At 39.7% G+C, this 26,210-nt stretch overlaps 1 protein-coding gene across 6 annotated transcripts in view; it reads left to right on the top strand.

The window, feature by feature from the left end:
- The window catches only part of RUNX1T1 (RUNX1 partner transcriptional co-repressor 1), a 146,730-nt gene that overhangs the window by 94,492 nt on the left and 26,028 nt on the right, over window positions 1-26,210 (top strand). For all 6 annotated transcript variants that reach the window (XM_050940944.1, XM_050940943.1, XM_050940941.1 and 3 more), the window contains 4 exons: window positions 4,067-4,248; window positions 14,040-14,290; window positions 16,432-16,517; window positions 17,141-17,339. In XM_050940944.1, coding sequence (XP_050796901.1) covers window positions 4,067-4,248; window positions 14,040-14,290; window positions 16,432-16,517; window positions 17,141-17,339 — 718 coding nt within the window. The remainder of the gene's footprint in view (window positions 1-4,066; window positions 4,249-14,039; window positions 14,291-16,431; window positions 16,518-17,140; window positions 17,340-26,210) is intronic.

Raw genomic sequence — 26,210 nt, 5'->3', positions numbered from 1 at the left:
GTGCACACCGTCCAGGGCAGGTGGAGGGTGTGAGACTCTGAGGCTCCCCACAATGGCCCAGACTCCCTGGTTGGCTCTTACTACTGCCTGGCTCAGGCTTCTAGCCTGGCCAAGGGCGGGGTCTTGGGAGAAAGAGGAAGAGCAGGGAGAGAGGCCTCATGGCAAGGGGGACTAAGGCCCACCTCAGCCCTACCCAGTAGGATGCAGCTGGTGTCGCCCCTGAGCCTGAGGCAGGCATAGAGCGGTGCCACAGGAAATCCAGGACAAATGCGGTCCCAGAGTCATTCAACCTGGGACCAGGACTTGAACTGCACATTTTGGGACTGTTCCGCCCAATTAGAGATGGATGATCACCCTACCTGGGATGTTGAGTCCAGTCTCCTGCTATCACAGGGAACCCCATGATAAATGGATCAAGCACCTTCTTAAAACTAGTTAGGTTGTCCTTTCCCCTCCCCCTACTCCTATTGAAAGGTTGTTGCAGAACCTCACTCCTTTGACTGTTAGAATCTTTTTCTAGTTTCCAACCTGAATTTATTCATGTCCAGTTTATACTTATTTGTACCCACTTACATTAATAAGCCTCCTTGATAATTTAAGTGATAAAATTACTATAGTATTAGTGTTCCATATCTGGGTGACAGATTATTTGGTCTGAAAATAGACAACCCACTTCCCTCCCTGATGAGCCAAAGGACGCACCCCACCCATGTACTTCTTCGCCACACTGATACTGACTTGCACTCTTAATACATTCCATGGGTGGCGTACCGAAGCCCACTTATCCACTGATGCTTTAAAAACTCCTGTACCCCAATCTGGGTCTATGCTGGTTATGTGATATGTATGTATCTCGTGATCCTTGTAAGCAATACCTGTAATCCCTCATAACTCAAGCATGACCCTGGATGTACAGTACCATCTCTCTTAACTTGTGTATATTTAATTTTAGACATTAACTTTAATAACATTTTTAAATCTTCTTGGAGCATGTAAGATGAGATGAAACTTCACTGAGGTTTGGGAAACAAAGCAAAAAGTGACAAAACAAAAGTGTAAATGAAAAATTCAAAGCAATGATTTTTTTAGACAAGTCCACTCAGTACTTTTATTTCTTTACGTAAAGCTCAGTGATTTTTTTGTTAGTGCAATTTGTGATACACTGGACCACGACTTCGTTTCTGTATCTTATGGCTTCATAGTTTCACCTGTTACCATAGTATTTGAGCACACTACTATATTAACTGGCAGCTTTGTTGATCCCACAGAATAACCTAGTTAAAAAAGTTGGCACTTACCTGTAAGGTTTAAGCAGAGAGCTGGGAGCCAGGAATTTATGAGTACTGATACTGACTCTTTCTGTCTGTGGCCCTGAAATCGTATGAATCTGTTCTCCACTTTTCTCATCTGTGAAATGGGTATGTTGCTGCATTCCTACCTCAGATGGGTATTTTGGGGGTTAATTTCAGTTTATACAGTACTGAAGATGAAAAGTACTATATAATTATATGGCAGTATTGTAATCCAGGTTCTGATCCTACAATTTCTCAGAATTTTATATATGTATAATTCTCTTTGCATTGTTAGTTTCACTGCATCCCTCCATCAAGTCAGGCAGGTAGCTGGACCAATTTTATTCTTATGTGTCTTAAAGCCCCTTCTCCCTCCATGCCAGTTGTGGTGGTTGCCACTGCCAGCAGAATTGGAATGACATCTATTAGATAGTAGGCATCTTATTAATAGTGAATATAGACAGGCTAATGTTTTGTTCACTTTCACAAAATACAATGTTGAAAAGGTTCTACGAACTTTTAGAGTCCTAAAGTTCTACAGCAATGTCTTTCTAACTCTCTTGAGGGCCTGTAGACTAAGTGGTAGCACTGGTGGTTTTTTTCCAATAGCAAATTATGCTTCTAAATATATGTCAACAGCAAAAAATTAACCCGCAGCAGCAAGTCTTAGGGCCTGGGTCAACTGACTCAGGCTCCCACTGCAGGGCTAAAAATAGCAGCGTAGCCTGCCAGGTTGGAGGGTCTCAGAGCCCAGGCTCCAGCCTGAGCTCGAATGTCTACACTGCTGTTCTTAGCTCCATAGCCCAAGCCTACACACCCGAGTCAGTTGTCCCGAGCTCTGTGACTTATTGCCACTTTTGGTTTTTGGTTGTTCTTGCTGTGTAGATGCACCGTTAGTCCCTGAGAAGAATGTTATATTTTTTTAAATACAGAAAGTCTGTAGCAAGAATTATGATGATGATCCATACCTATCTGTTTGGTACGTAGTACATCTTTTGATCACCAGGATATGATAATTGGTGCCTGGTGTCATATGATTTAACTAAGGTGGCAAAGCATTTTCTCTTATAACTTCTTTCTCAAGTGTTTGAAACTTTCCAAAACAGTTTGGGCTGGAGTGTTCCATGTCTATCTCAAAAGGTTAATTTCTTTTTAAAGATGGAGCAAATCCTTCTCAGCTATTTTGAGTTTGCGGAAGATACCAATCTGGGAGAGGTTTCAAGTGCTTTGGAGGCTAGGATTGTAATTCAAAATGATCTGGACAAACTGGAGAAATGGTCTGAAGTAAATAAGATGATATTCAATAAGGACAAATGCAAAGTACTCCACTTAGGAAAGAACAATCAGTTACACACATACAAAATGGGAAATGACTGCCTAGGAAGGAATACTGCAGAAAGGGATCTAGGGGTCATAGTGGATCACAAGATAAATATGAGTCAACAGTGTAACACTGTTGCAAAAAATGCAAACATCATTCTGGGATGTATTAGGGAGTGTGGTAAGTAAGCCATGGGAAGTACTTCTTCCGCTCTACTCTGCACTGATTAGGCCTCCCAGTTCTGGGCACCACATTTCCAGAAAGATGTGGACAAATTGGAGAAAGTCCAGAGAAGAGCAACAAAAATGATTAAAGGTTTAAAAAACATGACCTATGAGGGAAGATTGAAAAAATTGGATTTGTATAGTCTGGAAAAAGATGGGACATGATAACAGTTTTCAAGTACATAAAATGTTGTTATAAGAGTGAGGAAGAAAAGTTGTTCTTCTTAAGTTGTCACTGAGGATAGGACAAGAAGCAATGGGCTTAAATTGCAGCAAGGGAGGTTTAGGTTTTACATTAGGAAAAAATTCCTAACTGTCAGGGTGGTTCACTGGAATAAATTGCCTACAGAGGTTGTGGAATCTCCATCACTGGAGAGTTTTAAGAGCGGGTTAGACGAACATCTGTCAGGGATGGTCTAGATAATACTGGACTAGATGATCTCTCAAGATCCCTTCCAGTCCTATGAGTCTATGATTTAAAAATACTTTTCCATTTAAAAATGAACGTTTATAGTGGTAGTTAATTGTTTAAAAGTCACGAAAAAATTAGGTTCAACAACATACATCTAACTTTGTCTCATTGCACACTTACATTACTCTTCTTTAATAATCTGTTCACATGTTTTAAGATTGTATGTGTATTTGAGAGTGTAGAAAAAATATGTAGTATTTGATAACTTCTGTAGTATGTGATAACATAACTAAATACTGTAGCTAATGCATAAACATGTGCCAAGTAAGAATTGGGTGTTCATCCTTAAATCAAGAAAAAATGAAAGTTAGTACTTTGCAATCTGAATACTAAATTTCCATAGGGGAGTTGTTTTGCATGTAAAGACAGCAGCTGTATAGAAACACAAATATTGCATAATAACAAGACAGGAGATAAAGTGAGCTAGTGCTGTGCTCTCGCTACCCTTTAAAGATTTGGACCTGAATATTGTTTTTTTGTTTTTTTTCTTGTAGTATTTTCAGTTTTGTTTTATGGTTCAGCAAATGAACTCTTCCACTCTCATGTGTGCACATACATGTATTTCAGCCATCACTCAAACCTCTAATGAGGCTATATGGTTTAACACGGCTAACTAAAATAAATATAAGTCAAGATGAATGAAATAAACGCATCCCAGAGTGGGCTTTTAATTGATTTCTAATTTTGCTACTTCATCTTTGTGAAACTGCCTGAGAGTCGTTCAGCTGCTCCCTTAATTTCTGAAACACTCTTACAGGCCAATCTGCCCCTGCTGCAGCGGGAGCTCCTGCACTGTGCAAGGCTGGCCAAGCAGAACCCCGCCCAGTACCTCGCTCAGCATGAACAGCTGCTTCTGGATGCCAGCACCACCTCACCTGTTGACTCCTCAGAGCTGCTTCTCGATGTGAACGAAAACGGAAAGAGGCGAACTCCAGACAGGTCAGAAGGCCAGAGTGCTAATACTCTGCAATTGTAAACATGCTTTGGGATGTAAAGCTAACGTGCTGATCTATTGCAATAAGAGTGGTGTGGGGTACTCCATTTCATTCTACAAAATTTGTGCTGAGTTTTCCAAGATTAATTTTTTTCAGTTACAGCTAAATAATTGGCAAATTTTACTTGGACCCATGTGAAATGTTCCCACTGACTCCAGGCAATGAATCTCTATTGCATGCACATGAGAAGTCTTAAGGCAGAATTTGGCCATATGTAGTTGGGAATAATACATAACTGTTCACAGCACTATCACTAACCATTTGGTGCATAATATCTGTATGCAGCTTAAAGTGATTAGCAGATCGTTCCTACTCTATATGCGAATCTGTCTGTATTTGGGTTTTTGTCTGAGGAAGTATTAAATATGGGAAGCTGGATAGGCACCCTTACTGGGGACTATAATTACAGTACTCACTTTCTTGAATACAAATGTGATTATCACGTCTACATGCAATTCCCAAATATGAAATACAGTTGTATTATGGAAACACTGGAGAACTACATATAGCAGGTTACTGAGCTGTAGTGCTCCAGGCACATCTGGGAGTCTGATGATATCCTGATAAATACCGGAACAAAGAGACTGCTTCAGAATGCAATCAGATCTGTAATTCCTTATTCAGTTGTTAGATTTTGCATAGCAGATATGTAAGGATATATTTACTGTTTCTTTAAATCTGTGGAAGGAAGCCAGGGGCACTGTGGGGCTAGGGATGATTCTAGGCGGAAGCCCTGTGGAGAAACAGAAAAAGAATCACAGACTAGCTTTAGGGACAAGGGACGATACTGTGTTCCCTTATTCCAATAAAGTTACTTATTCACTGTTAGAAGAAAGTGATTCTTGATTTTTTTTTAAACTATTGTCCAGTGAAATAGTGTCAGGTGTTTGAGTTCTTTCTGAATCTCCATAAATATTCTCCGCACTGGATCCAAATAGTGGATTTTGGCTAGTTTCACTTGCCACTGGCAGTACTAAGCTGACAACTTTTATAAAGCCATTCAGAAGATATTACTTTTGTTGTGCATTATGCATCACTGGGGCCCCAGAAATCTTTTAAGGGGGATAAAACATCAAGATTCTGTGGAGCCTGGAGGGAGTGCAGAGTTTTGTGGGTGACAGTTTAGTTTATGGCCAGTCAGTGGAAGAACATAACATAAGGAAAAACAAGGTCTGAAGGCAAGTGATGCTGCTAGACTAAAATAAAATAGCAGATATTTGAGCATATGTGAATGTGAGAGGTTCACAGGATATGTGCTAGGTCTTGAAAATGTCAAGTTAGTGATTCCTCAAACCACTCATGCCACTCACAAACACTGAAAATCTAGATAAGGTTCCCATTAGATGGCAGGGAATGCTCATGCATTTGAGATATTAACCTACTGCAAAATATGTGCCAGGGAAATCCTTTGTGCTGGATGACACCTTATTGAGAAGTCCTGTTGGCCACCAAAATTTTACAGAGGCTGAAGATGGTTATGTGGGTGCAATTTTTGAGTGGCATTTCTTTGCTACACCTTCCACACAAATTCAAACCAACTGAAATAGCCACAAATGTTAACACACAGCAGCAAAAGGTATCCAAGATAGGTGGCCTGGTTAATTATCAGGAGTCCCACATCCAACATGTGACTGATACAAAGAGAGGGGGAATCACCAAAGCTGAAAATCCAGTTACCTGTGGCAATTATGTCATAGTCACTCAGTCTTTGCAGGACAATGTATTGGAAATGATACATATTGGAAAAAGAAGGTATCACAAAATGATGGGAGTAAACCCAAATGTCAGTGTGGTGGTCGACCATAGGGCAGGACCTAGAATACAAGGCGGAATCATGAATGCTTGAGTAATAGACACAACTTAAAAAAATCTCTCATATCCACAGGATACTACTCATTAGGTCTTGGATAGGTGAAGTAAATAGCACTAGATCTGCCTAACAAAGATCATACCTACATGGTTTCCCATGACTAAATTTCTTGGCAGAAATTCTACTTCTCATTTAACCCATATGACAGCAGGTCAAAAGAAGATATCTTTTAACTTTCATCTCTTTCTGGCATTTCAGAACCAATAGCTACTCACACTGAGCCAGTTTCTCAGGGCTGATTTCCAAGCTTTTATGATAGGTAGAATTTCACATATGTTCGTTTTAAGCCCTCACGGTCCACAAGGGAATGAACTGGTGGAGAGAGCAGTGCAGGTTGCTGAGAGAATTCTACTATCAAAAGACTTCATACTAGCTTTGCTGAGCTATAAGGCAACCCCTCACACAGTCCTTGGTGTAATCTTAACTCACCCATTAATGAGTCAACAGATCAGAACCATGCTGAACTTAGAAGTACATCTTCACCCTTAATGATCCTTCTAAAGGACTACTGACTGACTACAAATTTAAAAGGTCTAAAAACGCTTTCTACTTTATTGGAATGCTATCCAAAGCTTCATAAAGAAGACTCTGTTTTGGTAATATTGAACAACTTAGTGGACATAGTTGCACCTAGAGGTCTTGCATAGTCAAGGAACTCTGAACGGAAGAAACAGGCAACAGCTTCAGCTGAATCCAACCCAGGGGAGTTGTCATGTGACCCTAGTAATACTGGTACTCAACCAAACAGTAAAGTGAGAGAATCCTGTGTAGAAGAGTCTTAAATCTGTTGAACAGAAGTCTGCATCATTTGAGATTTGATAATACAAGTGAATCAACCAGATAAATTCTTCCTTAGAGCCAGAACATGGCCTCAGATTTACATGAGTGGTGAAACCAATGACTTCTGCTCCATAATTTATTAAATATTGAATTGTTAAAGATTACTTATCTGGGGGTGGGAGAATCACGTGAGGATGTGTGTACTATTTGTTTAAATCTTCATATATAAAAAATAAAAATATGTCAAAAAATGTTAGGTATCTTAATGATAGGTGTAAGTGTCACTACCACTCTGCCAACAATGTGCATATAAGGGTGTATGAAGATAAAAGGCAGCTTCTTTCCAGGGAAACTGAGATCATTGGACCTGATTCTGAATCCTGATATGTGCTCATTGCTCTTGCTGAAGTCAGTTGGATATAATCTTACACATTTTTCCTCTTCTCTCCCACTCTCTTCCAAAATTGGTGCTAGTATGTTTACATACAACATACACCTAAGTGTGCTTGTATGCTCTAACTCTGACTCCAGTACAAAGACAGAATTAGGAAGAAAAATAGGGAGTGTGTATTGTATATATGCACACTTGTATGTCCTGGGAGGCTAAATTTTTTTCCTTGTATAATTTCAGCATCTTGTTTGCATATGCATTTTCCATCTCTAGTTATTTTTCTGCATATGCATATCTACTGTATGTGAGGTTTTATAGAGCAATGTGACAACAGAGCTTAGTGTTTTACTGAATGTTTTCTTGGTGCATATGGTCTGACATGGCTGAGCAGGCACGGTGAGATTTTGGAGTCTATTAAACTAGCTCATTAAAAAGATCAATCTGTTTCTGTAATAACACTGGGAGCCATCAGTCACTGAAAGAGAGAAAAAACTGACACCTGAGGAGACAACACATTTTAATAATTTGTTCATGACATGTCATGAACAAAGTGTTTACTCTACCTTGTTTACAACTTTTTGAGCTTATATCCTGCTGTCATAGGGCTAAAAAAGTTGAACTAACAACTTTTTTTTGTGAATGAATGCTTTCCCTTAAACCTCTACATTATTTTAAATAAATTAACTGTGTAAATTTGCTGCTGTTTACAGAGAAATCTTGAGGCTGCCCTAAAAGACTGTTATTGTGCAGTATAGAAGCATGTCACCTAGTACAGTGACAGGCAAACTTTTTGGCCCGAGAGCCGCATCGGGTTTCGAAAATTGTATGGGGGGCCGGTTAGGGGAGGGGGTCGTGGCCCAGCCCCCACCTCCTATCTGCTCCCCCCTACCGGGATCCTGCCTCATCCACACACACCCTGTTCCCTGACAGCCCCCCCAGGGACCCCTGGCCCATCCACAACCCCATCCCCTGGCCACCCCCGGATCCCTGCCACCCCATCCAACCCCTCCTCTCATTCCTGATGGGCCCCCCCCGGGACCCCTGCCCCATCCAACCACCGCTTATCCCTGTCCCCTGACTGCCCCCAGAGCCCCTGCCCCTGACTGCCCCCTGCCGCCTCATCCAACCTCTCCTCCTTCCTGACTGCCCCCCGGGACCATTACCCCATTCAACCCCCTCTTTCCCCTCCGACTGCCCCGACCTCTGTCCACACCTCCACCGCCTGACCACCCCCCAAACTCCCCTGCCCACTATCCAACCCCCCTTGCTCCATGCCCCCTTACTGCACTGCCTGCCACCACCACGCAGCACAGAGCACCGGGTCAGGCCAGGCTCTGCAGCTGTACTGCCCGAGGAGCTCACAGCCCTGCCACCCAGAGCATTGGGAGAGACTAACAGTTAAGACTTTTGTTGGTATGAATGGTCATGACGGTTTTATGGACTTTGAGAGAACAGTTTGGAGAAATGCCCTCCTGTAGAGGTGTTGCCCCATTGTAAGAAGGTTAATATTGACTGTGTCAGGGACACAGAGTCTAGGCTGGGCACTGCCAGGTATTGAGGGCCTATTTCTGCCATCTCAGTTCATGGGAGCGGAGGATGCTCAGCACCTCATTGGACGACGAGCCTTGCAACCAGTGTGAAAAGTTTAGGAATCTTCTTTGAGCAAAATCTTACAGGTTCTTCAGTTAAGTTAATTTCCTGAGTTGTGACATGAAGCACTTCCTTAGTATGATGGTTCTGTGTGACAAGTAAATATACACATGATGTTTATATATTGATCTGTTCTGTGCATACAACATTGTCTTATCTGCAAAATAATTTGATAGATATAGGCACAAAAGAGATTTTTTTTCCAGTAGATTATTATCACTCATTCAATCATCAATCTTTTACATGTAAATATTAGTTTAAACCAAAGCATCTTGCAGAAATGAAGGATGAACATTCTCCATCCCAACTCCTATTTAATAATGTTATTCTCATAAATTGCATTTAATATTTTGTATGAAACGGTAAAGTTAATTTGCCAGCCAGAGCAGTCGTTTGCTGTTTGATTTCCTGCTCAGGAATGCACAGTCTTTTGAAACTAAAGATTCTTACTGTATATTTGATTGTGTGCCTTCAGCAATTCTTGATGAGAAGTAACAGCCAATCCCAGTTGTAACTAGACAGCTCTTAATCTCAATAAAAAAGGAGTCCCCATGCAAAAAATCCTTCAGCATGAACATCTACAGTTACAAAAACCTCATTCTCTGAAACTGGCCTCTCTCCTCCTTACCCTCAGATCTTGGGTTGGGGGAGGGAGAGAGGCTTCTGTACACTGAGACATACATAAGAGCAGCTGTAGAAAAAAAACAGGACCTCAACGGTATTTGACTTTTTAATCTTTGTTAGCAGTTATCATTCTAACCTTGGTATTCAAGAACAAATTTTGAGTGTGCCTTCAAAAATGCATCCATAGTTTGATTTGTGCATACAAAAATCTGCATACTTTCATGGAAATGTGTACTTGCAGATTAAAATTTCGTAGTTGGATCTGAGTAGTCGCAGGTCTGCATGCAGCCAAATGTAAAATATGCTGGTGCATTCTTGGAGAACAGTCAAAAAGTGTTACTATCCATTGGAGTTTAACAGTATGAATTACACTGACAGCAGTTAAATGTATAGTTACCTTGGCAGTCATGGGAGTCCCATCTCAGTCCCATCTCACTTCTTATCATTTGTCTTTCTGGAACACAGTGTACATTAATTTTAACTGTTTACTTCCTTGGTCAAAAATACTCATTATAACAGTTGCCGTAAAGTGCCTGGCAAAGATCCTCTCCCTTTTGCTATGAGAGGGGTGACGGGGGCCTCCGTTCACCCTACAGTTGCAGTGGGCACTGGTACTTGTGTATGGAGTCTCTGGAAAGCCTATCTTTATTCCCAGCAACAAGCTTTAGCAAAACCCATCTCTTCATTTCCTGTTGCTAACTGCCACAGCACTTGAAATAGAGATTCCCCTTATCCCTCCTCCAGTGGGCCTTGATACCTGCCACACCTGTTCACTGCAATGGGCTCAATCTTCTGCACTGCTCTGTCTCCCACCCCAGGATGCCGTCCTTGTCTCCTGCCCAGCGTTCTCTTCAGCAGGCTGTTCTTCCTTGCCTGAGACCGTGCCCTAGTCCTGTCCCATAAAGCAGTGCATGAGAGAGAGTATAGTTGTCTGGAGAGAAAGGGTGCATGTTCTCCTGGGTCCTTGTCCTTCACTCCCACACTTAGCTCACCTCTGTGTGTCTCCCCTTCTCCAGTTCAGGAGAATAAAAGGCACAGGCAGCTGCTGCCACTGAGCCACTTCCCTGCTAAATTCCTGCTCTGCATAGGCAGGGTGCAGGCTAGTCTGGCAACCTCTGTTTGCAAGAGCCATCAAACCCTGCAGCAGCCTTTGTTACAGGCAGCCAAAACTGTATTCCGGTCCTAGCAGCTGAGGCAACCAACGGTGACATCTAGCATCAGTTGCAACATCAGCTATAGCTCAGCCAGAAACCCTGAGCCACCAGGGGGGAAAAAGTGTAAATGGCAGCTCCCCTGGTGCACACGTCCCACAGTTTGAGAACTAGAGTGAAGTGGCGCTCCAGTACAAGAGAAGTTGAAAGTCATTTAAGCAACTTCCCTTCACTTAGCTATATGCACAGTTAAACTGGAAATTAGTTCACTGTGGATCCCACTATACTACATGAGTTCTCACTTTCGCAAAAGCCAGACAGCTTAAGTTAATCAAGAGACAGTTGTTATTAGGATAAGCTTGGGCTGTAATAGTAGAGCTAGAAAGTCATTTTTCATTTGTAGTATGGTCTCTGGGCAGAATGGAAAAGACTTACCTCTGTTTTTTCCTGAGGATGTAAACAGGCATTCACTGTTAGGTTGATATATATTAGCTGATGGTGTGGTTGCGGTTGGACTGTATGCAATTTATTTTGAAATATTTGATTATAGACTCAAATTATTTTGTTTCTTTATGGCTTATTTTCTGGCCCAACACTAACTCTTCTAAATGACCTCACTATGAAAGCACCGTCTGTTACAAGGAATGGAGTGGGAACAGTTGAAGGCTGCTGTAAGACTGTGGCCTAACCAAGCTTCTCTTCAGATCAACAGCATGCGCAGGATTTTTGATCAAAGCTGTTGTGAGGTCACAAAAATATAGCTGCTTCTTTCAGTAGTGTCCCTATGGGCGCTGTACTTCAGATGTGTGTATACCCCACGCGTGTTTGATTAGAGAGTTTAGGTAGCAGTGCCTGTTCAGCCTGCTCATGCGCTCTGCTCTGTCTTGTGTACTGCACCATGGCTAGATAGTGCAGCACGTGTGAACCGCCGTCAGTTCTTTCTCAAGTGCCTTGGCATGAGATAGAGCCTCAGCAGTGTCAGAGTTGATCTTACCTCAACTACAGTTTCTTTCATAGTTTCACTTAGTTTAGTTAGTTATAGCAGTAGTAGTTATCTGTAGTTTTTAAAAAAAAATGTTGTAAGGACTATCATCCTTTTAGTTTTTCCCTGTGGAGAACTTTAGCTTGTGGGGAAGGTAGTTTTAAATGTTGCCTTTTGTGCCAGGAGGCTCTCCTGGTGAACAATTGACACTCCCAGTGTGTCCATTGCTTGAGGAGTCACATATTCCCCTCTCCCCACCCCAAATGAATTTTTTGCCTGGTCTTAAAATCAAGAACCAGAAAGAACCAGAAGGTTAAATTGTACTTCCTTATGATGGAGGGCTCCCTCCATCCAGCTTCTGACCCAGCCCAGGGTCTTTCCAGCCCCATACATCAGTCTCTGAGCAAGCTGACCATCTCAGCCACTTCAGCGCAACACTTCTCTAGAGCTACTAAAAAGAAAACTCAAGAATCCCCTCAAAAAGACTCTATGAAACAGAGTTTCGGTTCCTCAGGTAGGGAATCTACCTCAAAGAAACTCTGGTGGCTGATTGAGACAACTATTTAGGTGCCCGCCGATTCCTGACTCGGTATCCACGAGGCTGCAGATTCTTCAGGTACTGTGAGCACCAGTGAACCCAAAGAATCTAAGAGTTCCAGCTCAGGAATATCTGTGGTACCATCAGGGAGCCAAGATAACAAGAAAGTGACCCTGCAGTTTATAATAATCAACTATCAGGTGCTGATGCAACATATAATCACACCAATGACTAAAAGTTCCGTTCATTTATTGAACATCTACCACCAGAGCAGAGGGACTAATTCCAGGCAGCATTTGGACAGGAATCCTCTTCGCTCAACCATCTCCAACGGTAGTAATAACAGATGCACCCCTATTGTGATAGATGGATATCTGGCTGCGTTATCTTTTATCAGTAGCCTGATCTCTAGCCTCCTTCTAGAGTATTAGCCCATTCAATGTGATCTTTTTCTACTTCAGTAGTCTTCCTTAAGAATGTTCCCATTGCTGAAATATGTAGAACTGGAACTTGGACCTCCATACTCATCTTTTCTGAACATTATGCAGTAATTCATGACTCAGCTTCTGATGCTGTGCTTGGTTCTAGTGTACTATCTTCAGTTTTGGACTTGACTCCGAAGCCTCTGCCTTCTTGGAGGGTATTGCTTAGTAGTCACCTGAAGTGAAGTACCCATAAGAGCAGTACTCAAAGAAAAAGGAGAGGTTACTCGCCTTGTGTAGTCACTGTAGTTGTCTGAGATGTGTGTCCCTGTGTGTGCTCCACCAGCCACCGTCCTTCCCCTCTGCTTTGGAGTTCTTGGCTATGGAGCTTGGCAATAGAGAAGAAACTGAGGGCACAAAAATATAGCTTCTTCTTTGAGTAGTGTTCCTATGCAGCTCTGTATAGCCAAGGGCAGTGCATGAGGTGGAGTAGAGCACATGCACTAGTCAAATGGGCACAGTTACCTAAAATCTCCAATTTGAAGATACATGGGGCAAATGCAGATCTGAACAGTAACACCCATAGAGCCTCCCATCTCACAGAAATACAGTTACTGCACAAGGTAAGTAACCTCTCGTTTTCTCTCCTCTCTTGAGGAAAATAGCTCTTATCACCAAGAATAATTCTTTCTTCACACTCCAAATGTGTCTTTGAAACCCGCTGTGATCATATTGTTTAATTCCCTGATGGGGAATCAGCCTGGCATTACTGAGAGCAAAAATTCAGCATGCTAAGACATATGGCCTAAGGGCCATGTGCTGCCCTTTGGAGGAAAACATTTCTTAAGCTGCAGATTTCCCCAGATCTCTGCATGCAACAACGAAGGCAGGACATCTCCACCAGTGTATGGTCTTTTTTCCATCAAATTGGACTTGACTAAGAATGGTGATTTTTTTTGCTTTTATTAAAAATGAAAATTGCTTGGCCACTTACTTAACACATGAATACATTGCAGTCTGTACTGTACCCACATGTTCAAAGCTTAATCTCAGTGAATATTGCTTTAATTTGTATGTTTATAAGGAGTATTTTTATGTTCTATAGGGAGTATTATTCTACCAGTGTTTCTTAGGCTATGACAGAGATGTTTATAGTGATAACATGTATCCTTATAAATTTTGATTGATTAAACTGCTTTATGAAATGTTCCCCCACCCTCACCCCCAATGTTATGGAGCGCAAATGGCAGTCCTTAACTATGCGTATCTGAGCAATAGCCAGCCCTGTTCAAATTGTTATGGAAAGTTCCTGTACTTTATTTTTCAGAACCAAAGAAAACGGCTTTGACAGAGAGCCTTTGCACTCAGAGCATCCAAGCAAGCGACCCTGCACTATTAGCCCAGGCCAGCGGTACAGTCCAAATAATGGCTTATCTTACCAGCCCAATGGTCTGCCTCACCCCACCCCACCTCCACCTCAGCATTATCGTTTGGATGATATGGCCATTGCCCACCACTACAGGGACTCATACAGACACCCCACCCACAGGGACCTCAGGGACAGAAACAGACCTATGGGTAAGGGACAATGAGAAACTTTCTTTCTTTCTTTCTTTCTTTCTTTCTTTCTTTCTTTCTTTCTTTCTATGATTAAACTCTGTACTTCAGTGGTAAAAAAAAATTTCTGGTTGAGAACTGTATTGCCCTCTATCTCACATTGCCCTCTGCTGATAGATCTATGATCCTAATGTAATTAATGTTTATAATAGCTTTACTAATATTGGACTAGACTGTGTCTTTAATTACACACTCACACAGGAGAGTAAGGTTGAGTAAGAAGCACGTCTTTCACACATATGTGGACAACATGGACTCTGGAACAGATGGGCAGTGGAATGAAGTCTTGTCTTTCCCTTTATCCCACACATATGACAACCAACATAGCTAAACTAGCAGATGGGGTGTCTTAATTTACTGCTGATATAGGCCAGAGATAAATACTATCCCATGGAGTAAGGGAGTAATAGAAGGAGTTGCCCCCAGAATGATGTCTCTGAGGCACAATGCCCCCTGGGACCCTCCCTACCTGTGGTGTAGCTCTCACACCATGCCCTGCTCAGGGCTATGCCTAAAGCACTCCTCAAGTCACGATGATTTTGTTGTGCTTGAATTTGCATGCCCCACTCTAAAGCAAAATGTTTACAGAAGTGCTTTTTATTCAGGATTTGTTTAAAAGAATAAAGAAGCAGCATTTACAGAGACCTTAAGTGTGAAGGACTGAGGCTTATAACTTCGAGTGAAAGATCTCTCAAGTTAGTCTAAGCTGTCCCTTTGGCTAAAATGTATGAATTCGAATTGTGGAAAATACATTAGGGCCTATTAAGACCAAATAAGGTAGCATTTATTGTCAATTCACTGCGTACTTGGAACTTGCTCTTTATGCACAGTAAATCTTTACTTAGAATTTTCTATGGTTATTTAAGTATGTGTGAAGAGATGAACCTTTAATGAATCAGTATTGACATTGTAGTAATCATTGCATTTAGTGATCTTACATTTGGTCTGTGCATACTATTCATATTTTTCAGTCTTCTGTGTTAAGGAAGTGTGATATAAAAAGGCCATATTTAACCATTTAACTCTTTTTGCAGTATAAGTGGCTTGGGAATTTCATATAGTAAATGATAAAATTGTTTCATCAATTCTTGAGTTTTTTTCTTTTCTACTAATCCAAAGATCGGAGGGTTTTTTTTAGCTTAAAAAACGATCTGGTAATACTCAAACCTACTGAGAACTTGGACCAAATCTTCTAAGCGTCAATTTATTTCCTGCCGCTTTTCAATAATATTAAACCTAGTATCAGCAAAGATATATTCTGCTAATACATTTTACAGTTTAAGATTTTCATTTTAATGTACTTTACCAGCATGAGAATTTCTTAATTTTAGAACTTGGATCAGTTGCTCAATATATGACATAAAACTCCCATCCTTCCCTATATCTTTCATGTTGAGACTAATTTTTAAATTTTAATACACTGATCCAAACCCTGGCCTACATAAAAAAGAAGAAAAAACAAGAACAAATTACACATTTTAAAATACGTGTGAAAATAAAGTAATTTAAACAAAGAGTAGAACAAAAGCTACTAATGATTTTCGCATTGTAACCTTGTTTGATATTAGGCATATGAAGAAGCAATTTCTACAGTGCTGCCTTTGCACCAGAAGATATTAGTAATTTCTACATTTATTGTAACATCACTGAGGTACCCATGATTTTTCTGGTGCCCAATCCTACAAGTGGTCTGTGCAGCAAATTATCGCCAACAGGTGTTTGTACATGGAACACTTTACACCATTAGAACTTTGATGCAGTGAAATATTTTATACAAGTCTCTTGTTCTGCATCTGCTTTTTCTGATTGTTTTTCATTATGGAAGGGAAATTGTTGTTTATCCCAGGTAGTGGGCATTAAAGATTCCTAGTCCTTTGTTTACATCTGTGCTTTAATATCACTGAAAAGACTGATAAACTTTAAATGGTACATGTGTATATGTAATATGTGTCTATATACACAAACCTTCACGCAAAAATTGTGCGGGTTTTTGTTATGGATGAGCATTGTAAATACCAAGACTCAGTAGATAGATAATGAAAAAATAAGAGAGCTTTTCCAGATGAATCCTTTGATGTAAATATCTTTTCCACTTTCGGCAGGGTTGCATGGCACACGACAGGAAGAAATGATTGACCACAGGCTAACAGACAGAGAATGGGCAGAAGAATGGAAACACCTTGACCATGTAAAAAATTAATCAGTGTGTGTGTATATGTGTCTGAATGGACCCAGCATGACTTTAGAAAGTAACTGTTACAATATTGTAACTGGCATTACATATTTTAGTTTATTAACTTTTCATTAATTTTCCATATTGTAGAAGAAGTCTGAAAACATTGGTGGCTAAATTATAGTGCTTAGTTCCCCATTTGTATGCTTCTTTTGGCACTCTGGGTCCAAATGCCTGTTTTAGAATCCAGACTGCTGATATGAGCAGCCAATGGGAAGCTGGGTGATGAGGACTGAACACTGGCTCCAGGAGACTTCCCACTCCCTCACTTTATCAGTGCCCTGAAAATGAAATTTTTGTTTGTTTTTGCTGTTAATTAGATCTTATAACTATTAAATGATTTGTATGTATAGCTAGGAAATACAGTTAAGCAAGAGGGAATTATTGTGTTTAAAAGGAAGTACCGGTAGTTTTATTTTATTTTTATTTAAAAGAACAGAGAGATAATCTTTCTCCCTTGAAACCCTGGCAACTGAAGTAAGAAAATGACTTAAATTGACTGAGTTTTCTGCGGGGATGTGGCACATCATAATCAAATGTTCTTTTGGCTCCTCTCTTCCCCCTGCCCCTACTAATAGCTGTTAAACTGCATCATGGACATGGTGGAAAAAACAAGGCGATCTCTCACTGTACTACGGCGATGTCAAGAAGCAGACCGTGAAGAGCTTAATTACTGGATACGGCGGTACAGTGATGCAGAGGATTTAAAAAAAGGTGGTAGCAGCAGCAGCCATTCCAGACAGCAGAGTCCAGTGAATCCAGATCCAGTCCCATTAGGTACAGTATTTTCTTCAAAAATCCGTTATCGGTCCCACTCTAAATTAGCCAAGCCCCGGTTCCTGACTTCTTCCTTTTAATTATTACAGCTGAAGCTCAGATTTGTTCCCCTGATTTATTTTTTCTTTTAATGTCGATAAAATGTTCCTTTTCACTGAAGATTAAGAGCTAAATGCAAATTTCACTTCCTGATAGCCTTTTTGTGATAATCACCAGTTTTCCTTCCATTCACAAATGTACCTAGGTGGAGGAGCTGGGAGACAGAATGCAAATTTGAATTTGGTGAAGTAATAAGATGAACACTGTTTGATTCCCCACCCTCATCATTTAATCCAAAAGATAGGTACTTCTTGACTGTTACTATTAAAAGACCAAGAGAAATCAAAATGAACTTGGAGTGAATTCCACTGTATGTAATGGCACACCTTGGAAAACATCTGTACTTAGCAAACAGACTCATACAGAAACTTCTGACCTGTATTTATATTCAATTTGAGAAAGAAAGCTGACCGATGAGAAATTTCCAAATGTACTTAAAAATCTTAATATCTCCATAGACTCCAGGCTAGATACACAAAGGGACTCTAAGCATTATGACACGCAGCATCACAACCCCTTACTTTTAGGCGCATAGAAAATTGCTGGGACTCACAAAGCCTGAGATAAGTGCTCACGCTTCCTATACAATGAATGGAGGGAGATAGGTGCCTAAGTATGGAATTCAGAAAAGCCAGCACACTGAGTGAAGAGCAGCCTAAGCTAGCCAATGAGAGATGCCAAGGAGAGGGGTGTGTCAGAGAATTTGGTGCCTTACTCCAGGCTGGAGGGAGGCACCTATCTCTGCTTGGGATTCTCAGTTGTGAACACTGTCCTAAAATCAGACATCTAAGATGTTTCTTGATGGAAGCCTGGGAGAGGGTGTTCCTGGGTCTCCCATGTCCTGGGTGAGTGCTCTAACCACCAGTCTACAGAGTCCTTCTCATGCTTGCACTCTCTGTCTCCCCCCACCCCTCTCTGCCCCAAAGACTCTTTATTTAATTATTCATCCAAAGTGGAATGGCTTCCAAAGGAGAGACTGAGGGAGCCCCACATCAGAATATCTCTTAGCCCAGTGGCTAGGACACTCCTCTGAGGAGTGGGAGATCCCTGTTCAGATCTTTTCTCACCCTGAGACAAAAGGGGGATTTGAAACAGGGGTCTCCCACATCCAGGTGAGTACCCTAACCAGTGGGCTAAAAATTATGAGGCAGATTCTTCTGCCTTCCTTCTCCCTGGCCATTTTGGGTGAGCTCCCCTCTGGGGCCCAACCTGGTAAACAGGCTTATAACTTTTCCTAGAAAAACATTGGCACTGAGTGAGTTTAGGTGCCTCCAGTGTTCGGTGGCAGCAAAGCAGAGGTTTTCTGAATATCAGTGGTGCCTGATTCTGGGATTTAGGCAACTAAAGTGGCAGTTGGGCTGCTAAATCCCTTTGTGAATCTAGCCTTCTGTGTTCTGAGGACAAGCTCTCTCCCTGTATAGGTCAGTAGCATTTAAACTCAAAGAGCAGGAGGACTCTGTCTTTGTCAACAATTGGAAGTACCAGAAAGCCGCAGAATAATCATATTTCAATGTATGCATTTTTAGAATTCATCTATATTGGATGATGAGAGACTATCACAACCAATGTACTGCAGCACATCAGGATAGCACACTATGTTTATTTTGTGGTTATCTGTGATCCACCAATACCAGGTTGCCATTTTTCCCCCCTGCTCACCTATTTGGCTGTTGAGATGAAAGGAGGTTGCTGGTGGTGCCTCTTTGTCTCTTCCTCTGTGGGGAGCAATATTGTTGTACACAGAGCTGGGCAAAATTTTTACAGCAAATTGTAAATTCACTGAAAAATTCATTTTTTGGGGGCACCAAAATGATTTGCGAATTCTGACTGAATTTGGCAAATTGTTTCAGATGAAAACAAACAGATGTTTTTTTCAGCATTTTCAAAATTTAGCGTTTCAAGATTTTGTTTCAAAATGATATTTTCTAAACAAAATGTCATTTCAAATCACCATTTTGTTTTGGAAATGTTGTTTAACATGAACCCAAGCAAAATTGTTTGTTTTTGTGTTTTGGTGAGAAACTGATTTTTTTTTTCAGTTTTCATTCCAAACGAAACATATTTTTTGGTTCAGCCACTGAACCAAAAAAACAGTGACGGGTGAAGGAAGCTAGAAAACATATACTGAGAATATATGCTCATGATGGTAAACCAATATTTAATGCCCCTTAGTAACAAGAAATTTGAAGGAGACTCATTTGAGCCAATGGGGTCGTGGTGTTAGAATCCTAGAAATGAATTTCAGTTAGCTGAAGGAGGTATCACCAGGAATGGCATCACTGAATTAGCTAATCAGTATAGTCCCTTTGGACAACTTTCTCCGAAATACTGTTTCAGATAATGGTTTCTGTGACTCATATTGGGCATCTAAAGAAAGAAGCTGACTAATCCAGACATAAGTATGACAGCCAAAATGCCCACCATGCTGGCAAGCCACTGAAATTTCTCCTTGTGTGAAGGAAACTACTTAAGTCATGACCTATGGAGCCCATCGCCAACAAACCTACAATGCAGAACTGTTAGGTTTTGAGCTATGCTGGGAAGAAGATTCTGCATGTAATTAGCTGGTGAAATAGGGAAGGATGTAGTGTCTTCATAATCCCCCAGTAAACTGAACCAGCAGATTGATCTTTGACTGTTAGAGAATCCTGATAACAAACTTTTAAGTAATGTACTTAGTCATAAGACAAAGTTTGCATTTACCATGTTAGAAAATTAAGAGCAGAGAAATACATAGGACTAGTTGAGATGTATGGTATATCATTGTTTATTTACATACTTAACATTGGATGTGACTGAAAGCAAGTTTATTTCTGTAAAAAGCCACATTGCATAACATAGTCCATTGAATTTGATGTCCAAATTACCACTGTAGTTGTGATGGATACAGACTTAACTGACGAGTTGAGTCCATTTCACTTAAATATACCCATTCCAGTTAGCTTGGTTAAAAAAAAAATTACTTTGCTATGTTTATGGATCAGTAATTTGTAATGCTTCAGTGATATTGTATTCATTTCAGTCACAGGACCCTGACAAGAGATGTTTATATATCTGACACTCAGGGCACCAGATACTTGCCTTTTTTAAAAAGGAAATACAATAATTACATTATCTTAAATCTGGAAGTATCTCAGTAGACTACAGTTCTCTGGAAGGTTAACAAAATATGAACTTTAAAAGTGCAGTTTCATGGAAGCAGCCTTAGTGACCCCTAAGACAGTGTTTTGTTTTTTTATTTTTGAGGGAAGGGTGAGAGAGCAAGTGAAAAAATAACTCCAAAATTTTAATTAAGGCCCTATCAACTATAAATATTGCTTTTTTGTGTATGGGTTCTAAATGTCAATAATTCCCCTTTATACTTTTTAAAATGAGATAATCCATCCTTGAAAAATTACCAGCTTGTTCTTTCCAGTAGCAAGGAAAAAGTGTCATGTGGCCACACTGTTTGTGTCTTTGTATCTTTTTCTATAAGATTAAAATGGTGCCATCACAGTAAAACAGTTTTCACTATAACCATTGTGAACAACTACTTTTTAGGTTTATAGTTCTATTATTAAAAAGTTACTCTGAACTGAAATTTAGTAGTCTTGGTCCAGGAGCAGCTAAAGAAAAATCTGATCACTTTGAAGCCTGCAAATCTCTCTACAACAGAAAAAGGGTTTTTTTGTGCTCCTTTTAATCTCTGGCTTCTATGTGGCTTTTTTGTTCAGTTTGACAGTCCATAGTTGTTGTTTTTGTTTTGTTTTTTATTAGAAAATCAGGTAGACATTTGAAAATCTTGCATTTCATATTTACAGCTACTTTATTGTTAATGGTTTTAAACTGCTAGAAACTCTTGAAATAGGTTAAAAATTCACTGTTCTGTATAAACAAAAGTACATGAATGTGTGCAACTAAGATTAGACAAACACATTTCCTTTAGTGCTAAATAATACGTGTTAATAAAAACCTAACAATGACTCAAACAGAACTTATGTGCACTATTCACTTGATGGACTGGTAGTGGACTATCAAGTGAATAATTGTTCATAGGTACTCATGCACTTCTGTTGAGGGATTTAAATACTATATACTCCAAACAGTTTGTGATCTTCTTCCTCATAACAATAAATAAGTATACTGTAATAGACACACAATGGTATAAGTTAACGATGAAGGCTTTGTGAATTGTAAATAAGACCTGTAACCTTATTGAGTAAAGATGTTTGTAGGCAACTTCAGAAGGTTCGAAGGTGAAGTTTACCTGAATTTGTCTAAACCTCTTTGGGGGTAGAAATCTGTACAGAAATATTACAGAATGGAGTTTGAAATCCCACAAGAGTCTCCATGTTTTGTGCTAGGTCATGTTGAGACCAGAATGTGTAGGGCATGTGAAGTTGTAAAGAACACATACATTAGCCATATATTAAACAAAACTTTAAAATCTAAACTTTCAAAACTCGTTTGTACTTTATGTAAATCAACTCCTTCAGCCCATTCTGCATTAGCAGTGATGGACCCACTGCCATGCCTGTATAGTGGTCACCACTGAAATCTTTCCACTGCCATTTGCAAATAATTAGTATTTACCATGATGGCATAGTATTCCCAATGAGAATTTGGAGGAATACTGTGAATGCTAGAGTACATTTGTTGCTTGAAATGGCAAAATTGTAAAGATGTAATGGCAATCACTGCAGCTTTTAATGCTTTTAATTCACTAGCTGGAATGGAGGCTTGGGCTAGATTGTAGCGTAATAAGTGATATACTGTTGCAGAGAACTGGAGCTGCTAAATTGTTTAGTTTGTAATTTGGATCTCCTATTCTAACTTCTGAGGCAGGGATAATCTTTATCCATGCCTTATGCTGTTTCATGCTGGTGCTTGCCAAAATAATACTTGCTAGAAAAGAAGAAATAGACCCTGCTACTGCATGCTGTAGGAAATTTGCTTTTTTGTCTCAGTTAGTAATTTAGTACTTGTGTTTTTGAACCAAACTGTTATTAATTCTGTGCCCCATGACCACAACTTTATACTTTAAAGATTGTTATGATAGACATTTTAAAGAATGATACTGGTTCAAAACTATGTTTAAGTAAAGTTGAATATGGTGCAAGCCAATAAGCCTGGAAAATTGAAGTCTGATTCACCACTGCATTTCTCCAGTTTTACATCAGTGTAACTCCATTAACATTACACTGGAATGACAGTTTTGAATTGGAACCCTTGCAGCTGAGGCAGAATTCCAGTGTCTAGTCTTTATGGCATATCTCTACATCCATATCAGTCATATGTAACCACTGAAGCTTGAAGCCCTTTTCAGCATTACTCATGATGTTCCTGCACTTTGCCAGCATACATTAGGAAGAATGGACCCATTAGCCAAGTCTGTTTCCTCACCTACATTACAACCGAGGTTATATCTACTAGAGACTGGTGTCAATCACGGTATCCTAAAGAAGTGGGGTTGTTAGAATGTGTTTTCATTGAGGCTTGTTGGCAATGTGCTGCTAGCTTTGTATGTTTATTCTTAGTGTCAGAATGAAGCAAAATATGTATATAAAAATATTCCATAGTTCAGACATAGTCAATAACTTGATGATGTAAAATGTTTATCCTTTTGATGCTTTGTGTGTCATCGCCTTCATTGTGACCACAGACTCGTTCTGTCCACTGCAGAAGGAAGGCCAAATTTGATGCTGCCATCCATTGCTATCTTGAGCCAAATAAGATCAGATAGGTCCTTCAAAGGCAATGTGTTCATCCCTTCATTATTTTGATTGCAGCTCTTGGAGTGTTTATTATACAATGATAAGGGTGTCCATTCTGTTGTAAATTCAATCCGTTTTCCATTTCTTCTTTCTAAAATGCATTGTCCTTTTTCATCATCTGAAAGATACATTTTACCTTGGTTTAGTCTTCCTACCCTTTTTTTTTAAATTTCTTCATCACTTTGTGATGCCATGCATATATCTTTTATTTTTTCTTAACTTGCCCAGCTTTTAGTTCAAGTGTAACTTTTCTTACTGAGCTTCTGTATTTGTTTCAGCTGTTTAAAAATATCTCCATGTGTTACTCTTTCAACACTGCTTCTGTTTCTGTAAAGTCAAAAGTCTCTAATGGCCTACAAAATGATCGTGGTACTTGCTGAACTTCAGAACCCGGTTGACTGTCTGTCAGTGATTTATGAACTGTTTCTGATGTCATGGTTGATTAAACTCCTGAAGTGAACACACCAGTGCTTACAAGAAAACCTTACATCACAATGACAACAGGCTGAGTTCTTGAGGTTATTTCCCTTCTTCTGAAAGAAAAATCCAAGTTGCAACATAAGCAATCTTCCTTTTCTTCAGTTATTTTACAAAAAAATGTAAGTTATAGCCATCCTTACCATCCAATAGAGTGCCAGGAAAAACTCATTCTTGTTTTTGTATCTTTGCCCCATTGGTGTTCATGTGAGGAAATCTAACTTTTCCCTTGTCTTCATGAGAGTCCAGTGTCTTTTCTCCTCAAGATAAATTTCATATTGAAGGACAATACTGTAAGACCTCCTTAGCTTTCATAATGTCCTTTATCTTACCTCATTTTCTGGTTACTATTGTTTCATTTTCTGAGAGTACAAATGTCCACTTAGAACTGCACCAGTAGCAAGAAACACTCAAACATTAGTTTACTTCATTGTTGTCTATGTAAGTTCACTATTGTGAACTCATCCTGCTCTCATCGTTCATCATAATTATTTTATTATCTTGTATGAACTAACAAACCCAGTATTGTTTCTGGCATTTAAATCCTGTCTCACTTAAAATTTGTCTGATAATTTCACTCTCTTTGCTTGTTAGGGAGCTTTTTGTATGATTTCAGATTTCTGCATTTCTCCTGTCAGTGATGCATTCTTTTTCTTTATGACTTTTTCAATTTGATTTATATCTAATATTTTAGGACTGGGCTGTTGGGTTTTAGTGAGTAGTTTTTTGTGTTTCTTGCCAGATTTTCAAGTCCCCTACGTTTTTTATTTTGTTTTGTTTTTAATGAGCAACTCTCTTGAGGCTTCATCTTATGTCCCCTTTTTTACTGTCCTTCAGTCACTTCCTGTACTTTAGTTCCATGCAGATGTGTGTCTTGCTTTTCATGGAACTATCAGGACTGACTTCACCATATCTACATTCATTATTTTTTTTCTTATTTGGAAATGTGTTTCTTATTAGAATCATAAGTGGTCCTTTTTTTCTTTCTTTCTTGTGTCCTGTTCCAAGCTGTGGAAGTCTCTCTCACAAGTTCTTGATTTAATTGTTCCTTACAGCAAATCTCTTTCTTTATGTAAGTGACTTGCAGTTTGAATATGAGCTTGATTGATCTTTGTATTTGGAAATTTTAACAATTAGCTGGCAAACTGGTCACTGATGTCATTTAATTCCATTTGCTGAAAGTCTTGTGTATCTAAAAGCCTAATACCACATTCCTCTTTCATTTGTATTAGTAGTAGTATTAATGGTGCAGTAGTGCTCTAAGGGCCTATTCAGACTTGTAGTCTCAGTGAGCTAGGTTCTCTGTGAATGCAGCAATGTTAAATAGGGCGGCCAGCGCATCCCTTGGCCCATGCCACTTCCTGCATCCCCCATTGGCCTGGAGCGGCGAACCGCAGCCAGTGGGAGCCGCAATCAGCCAAACCTGCGGACGCGGCAGGTAAACAAACCGGCCCAGCCTGCCAGGGGCTTTGCCTGAACAAGCGGCAGACCTGCTTTGAAAACCACTGCTCTAGACACTAACAGCTCAACATATTAGTCAATAAATGCCTGTCTCCAAAAGACTGCTTTTGAACCATATACAGTACTATCTAATAATAACTTTAAACCATATTGGTAGGTGTAGGAAAACTCTGTGTCAGAAGAGCTATGCATGTGCACTTGGTGGTTTTCAAAATCAAGTATCAGATTTTTTTTTACTTTTACCAGTACCTTTTTAAAATGCTTATACTGTGTTATAGACTAGTTGTTTGCTAAATTTAATTACTTTAAATCCAAGTATTATTGCCTTTTTGGCCATGCAGGCAACAGAAAGCATCTTAAAATTCTTTTTCTTTTCTTATTATTTTCAAACACTCCTTTATTACTTTGAAAAATAGTTTAAAGGAAGGTTTGGGGGATTTGAAAGTTTGTTTAAAAAGAGAGCATTCTCCTTTGCTTTGTATGTTAAATTTTAGACCAGAATGAATTGTTGCAGCCAAGTTTATGTAGGGCCTGATCCAAAGCCCTTTGAAGTATATGGAAAAAGCTCCTGTTGATTTCGGTGGACCTAGAATCAAGCCCACAGGCCAAAGTATTTAAGACAAGAGCCTATAAAATGTGACCAGGCTTTCAATGGGAGAATTGAAAATCAGGCCACTTTTTTAGGGTTCTGGATTTAGAAACCTAATTTTCAGCTCCTATTTTTGAAAATTTTGCAGATAGATCCAATAGTGTTTGTTGAGATTTAGAGAAGTGTAGGTTTGGACATGCAGAAATGCTCCTTTCTTTATCTGTGGAATGCTTATTTGATCATCAGTGTCACATCTTGTCTTTTCTTCCTCTGAACAGTCACCATTCTCTTTTTCATAGAACTGCCAAATGCAAACTATTGCATTATTCTTTTCATAAATATGATTACAAAGGAAGAAAAATGTCTATCCCTCAGTAGGGTTTGCAAAACTGTCCTACGTATCTGGCTTTAAACATTGTAAAATAAAAATAAAGTGAAATAGTAACAGCTTGGTTTGAGAGGAGACATTGGAGTCCCAAACATTTAACTGGT

Source organism: Gopherus flavomarginatus, chromosome 2, assembly GCF_025201925.1.
Source record: "Gopherus flavomarginatus isolate rGopFla2 chromosome 2, rGopFla2.mat.asm, whole genome shotgun sequence".
NCBI lineage: Eukaryota > Metazoa > Chordata > Testudines > Testudinidae > Gopherus > Gopherus flavomarginatus.
This window is presented reverse-complemented; position numbering and strand designations above follow the sequence as displayed.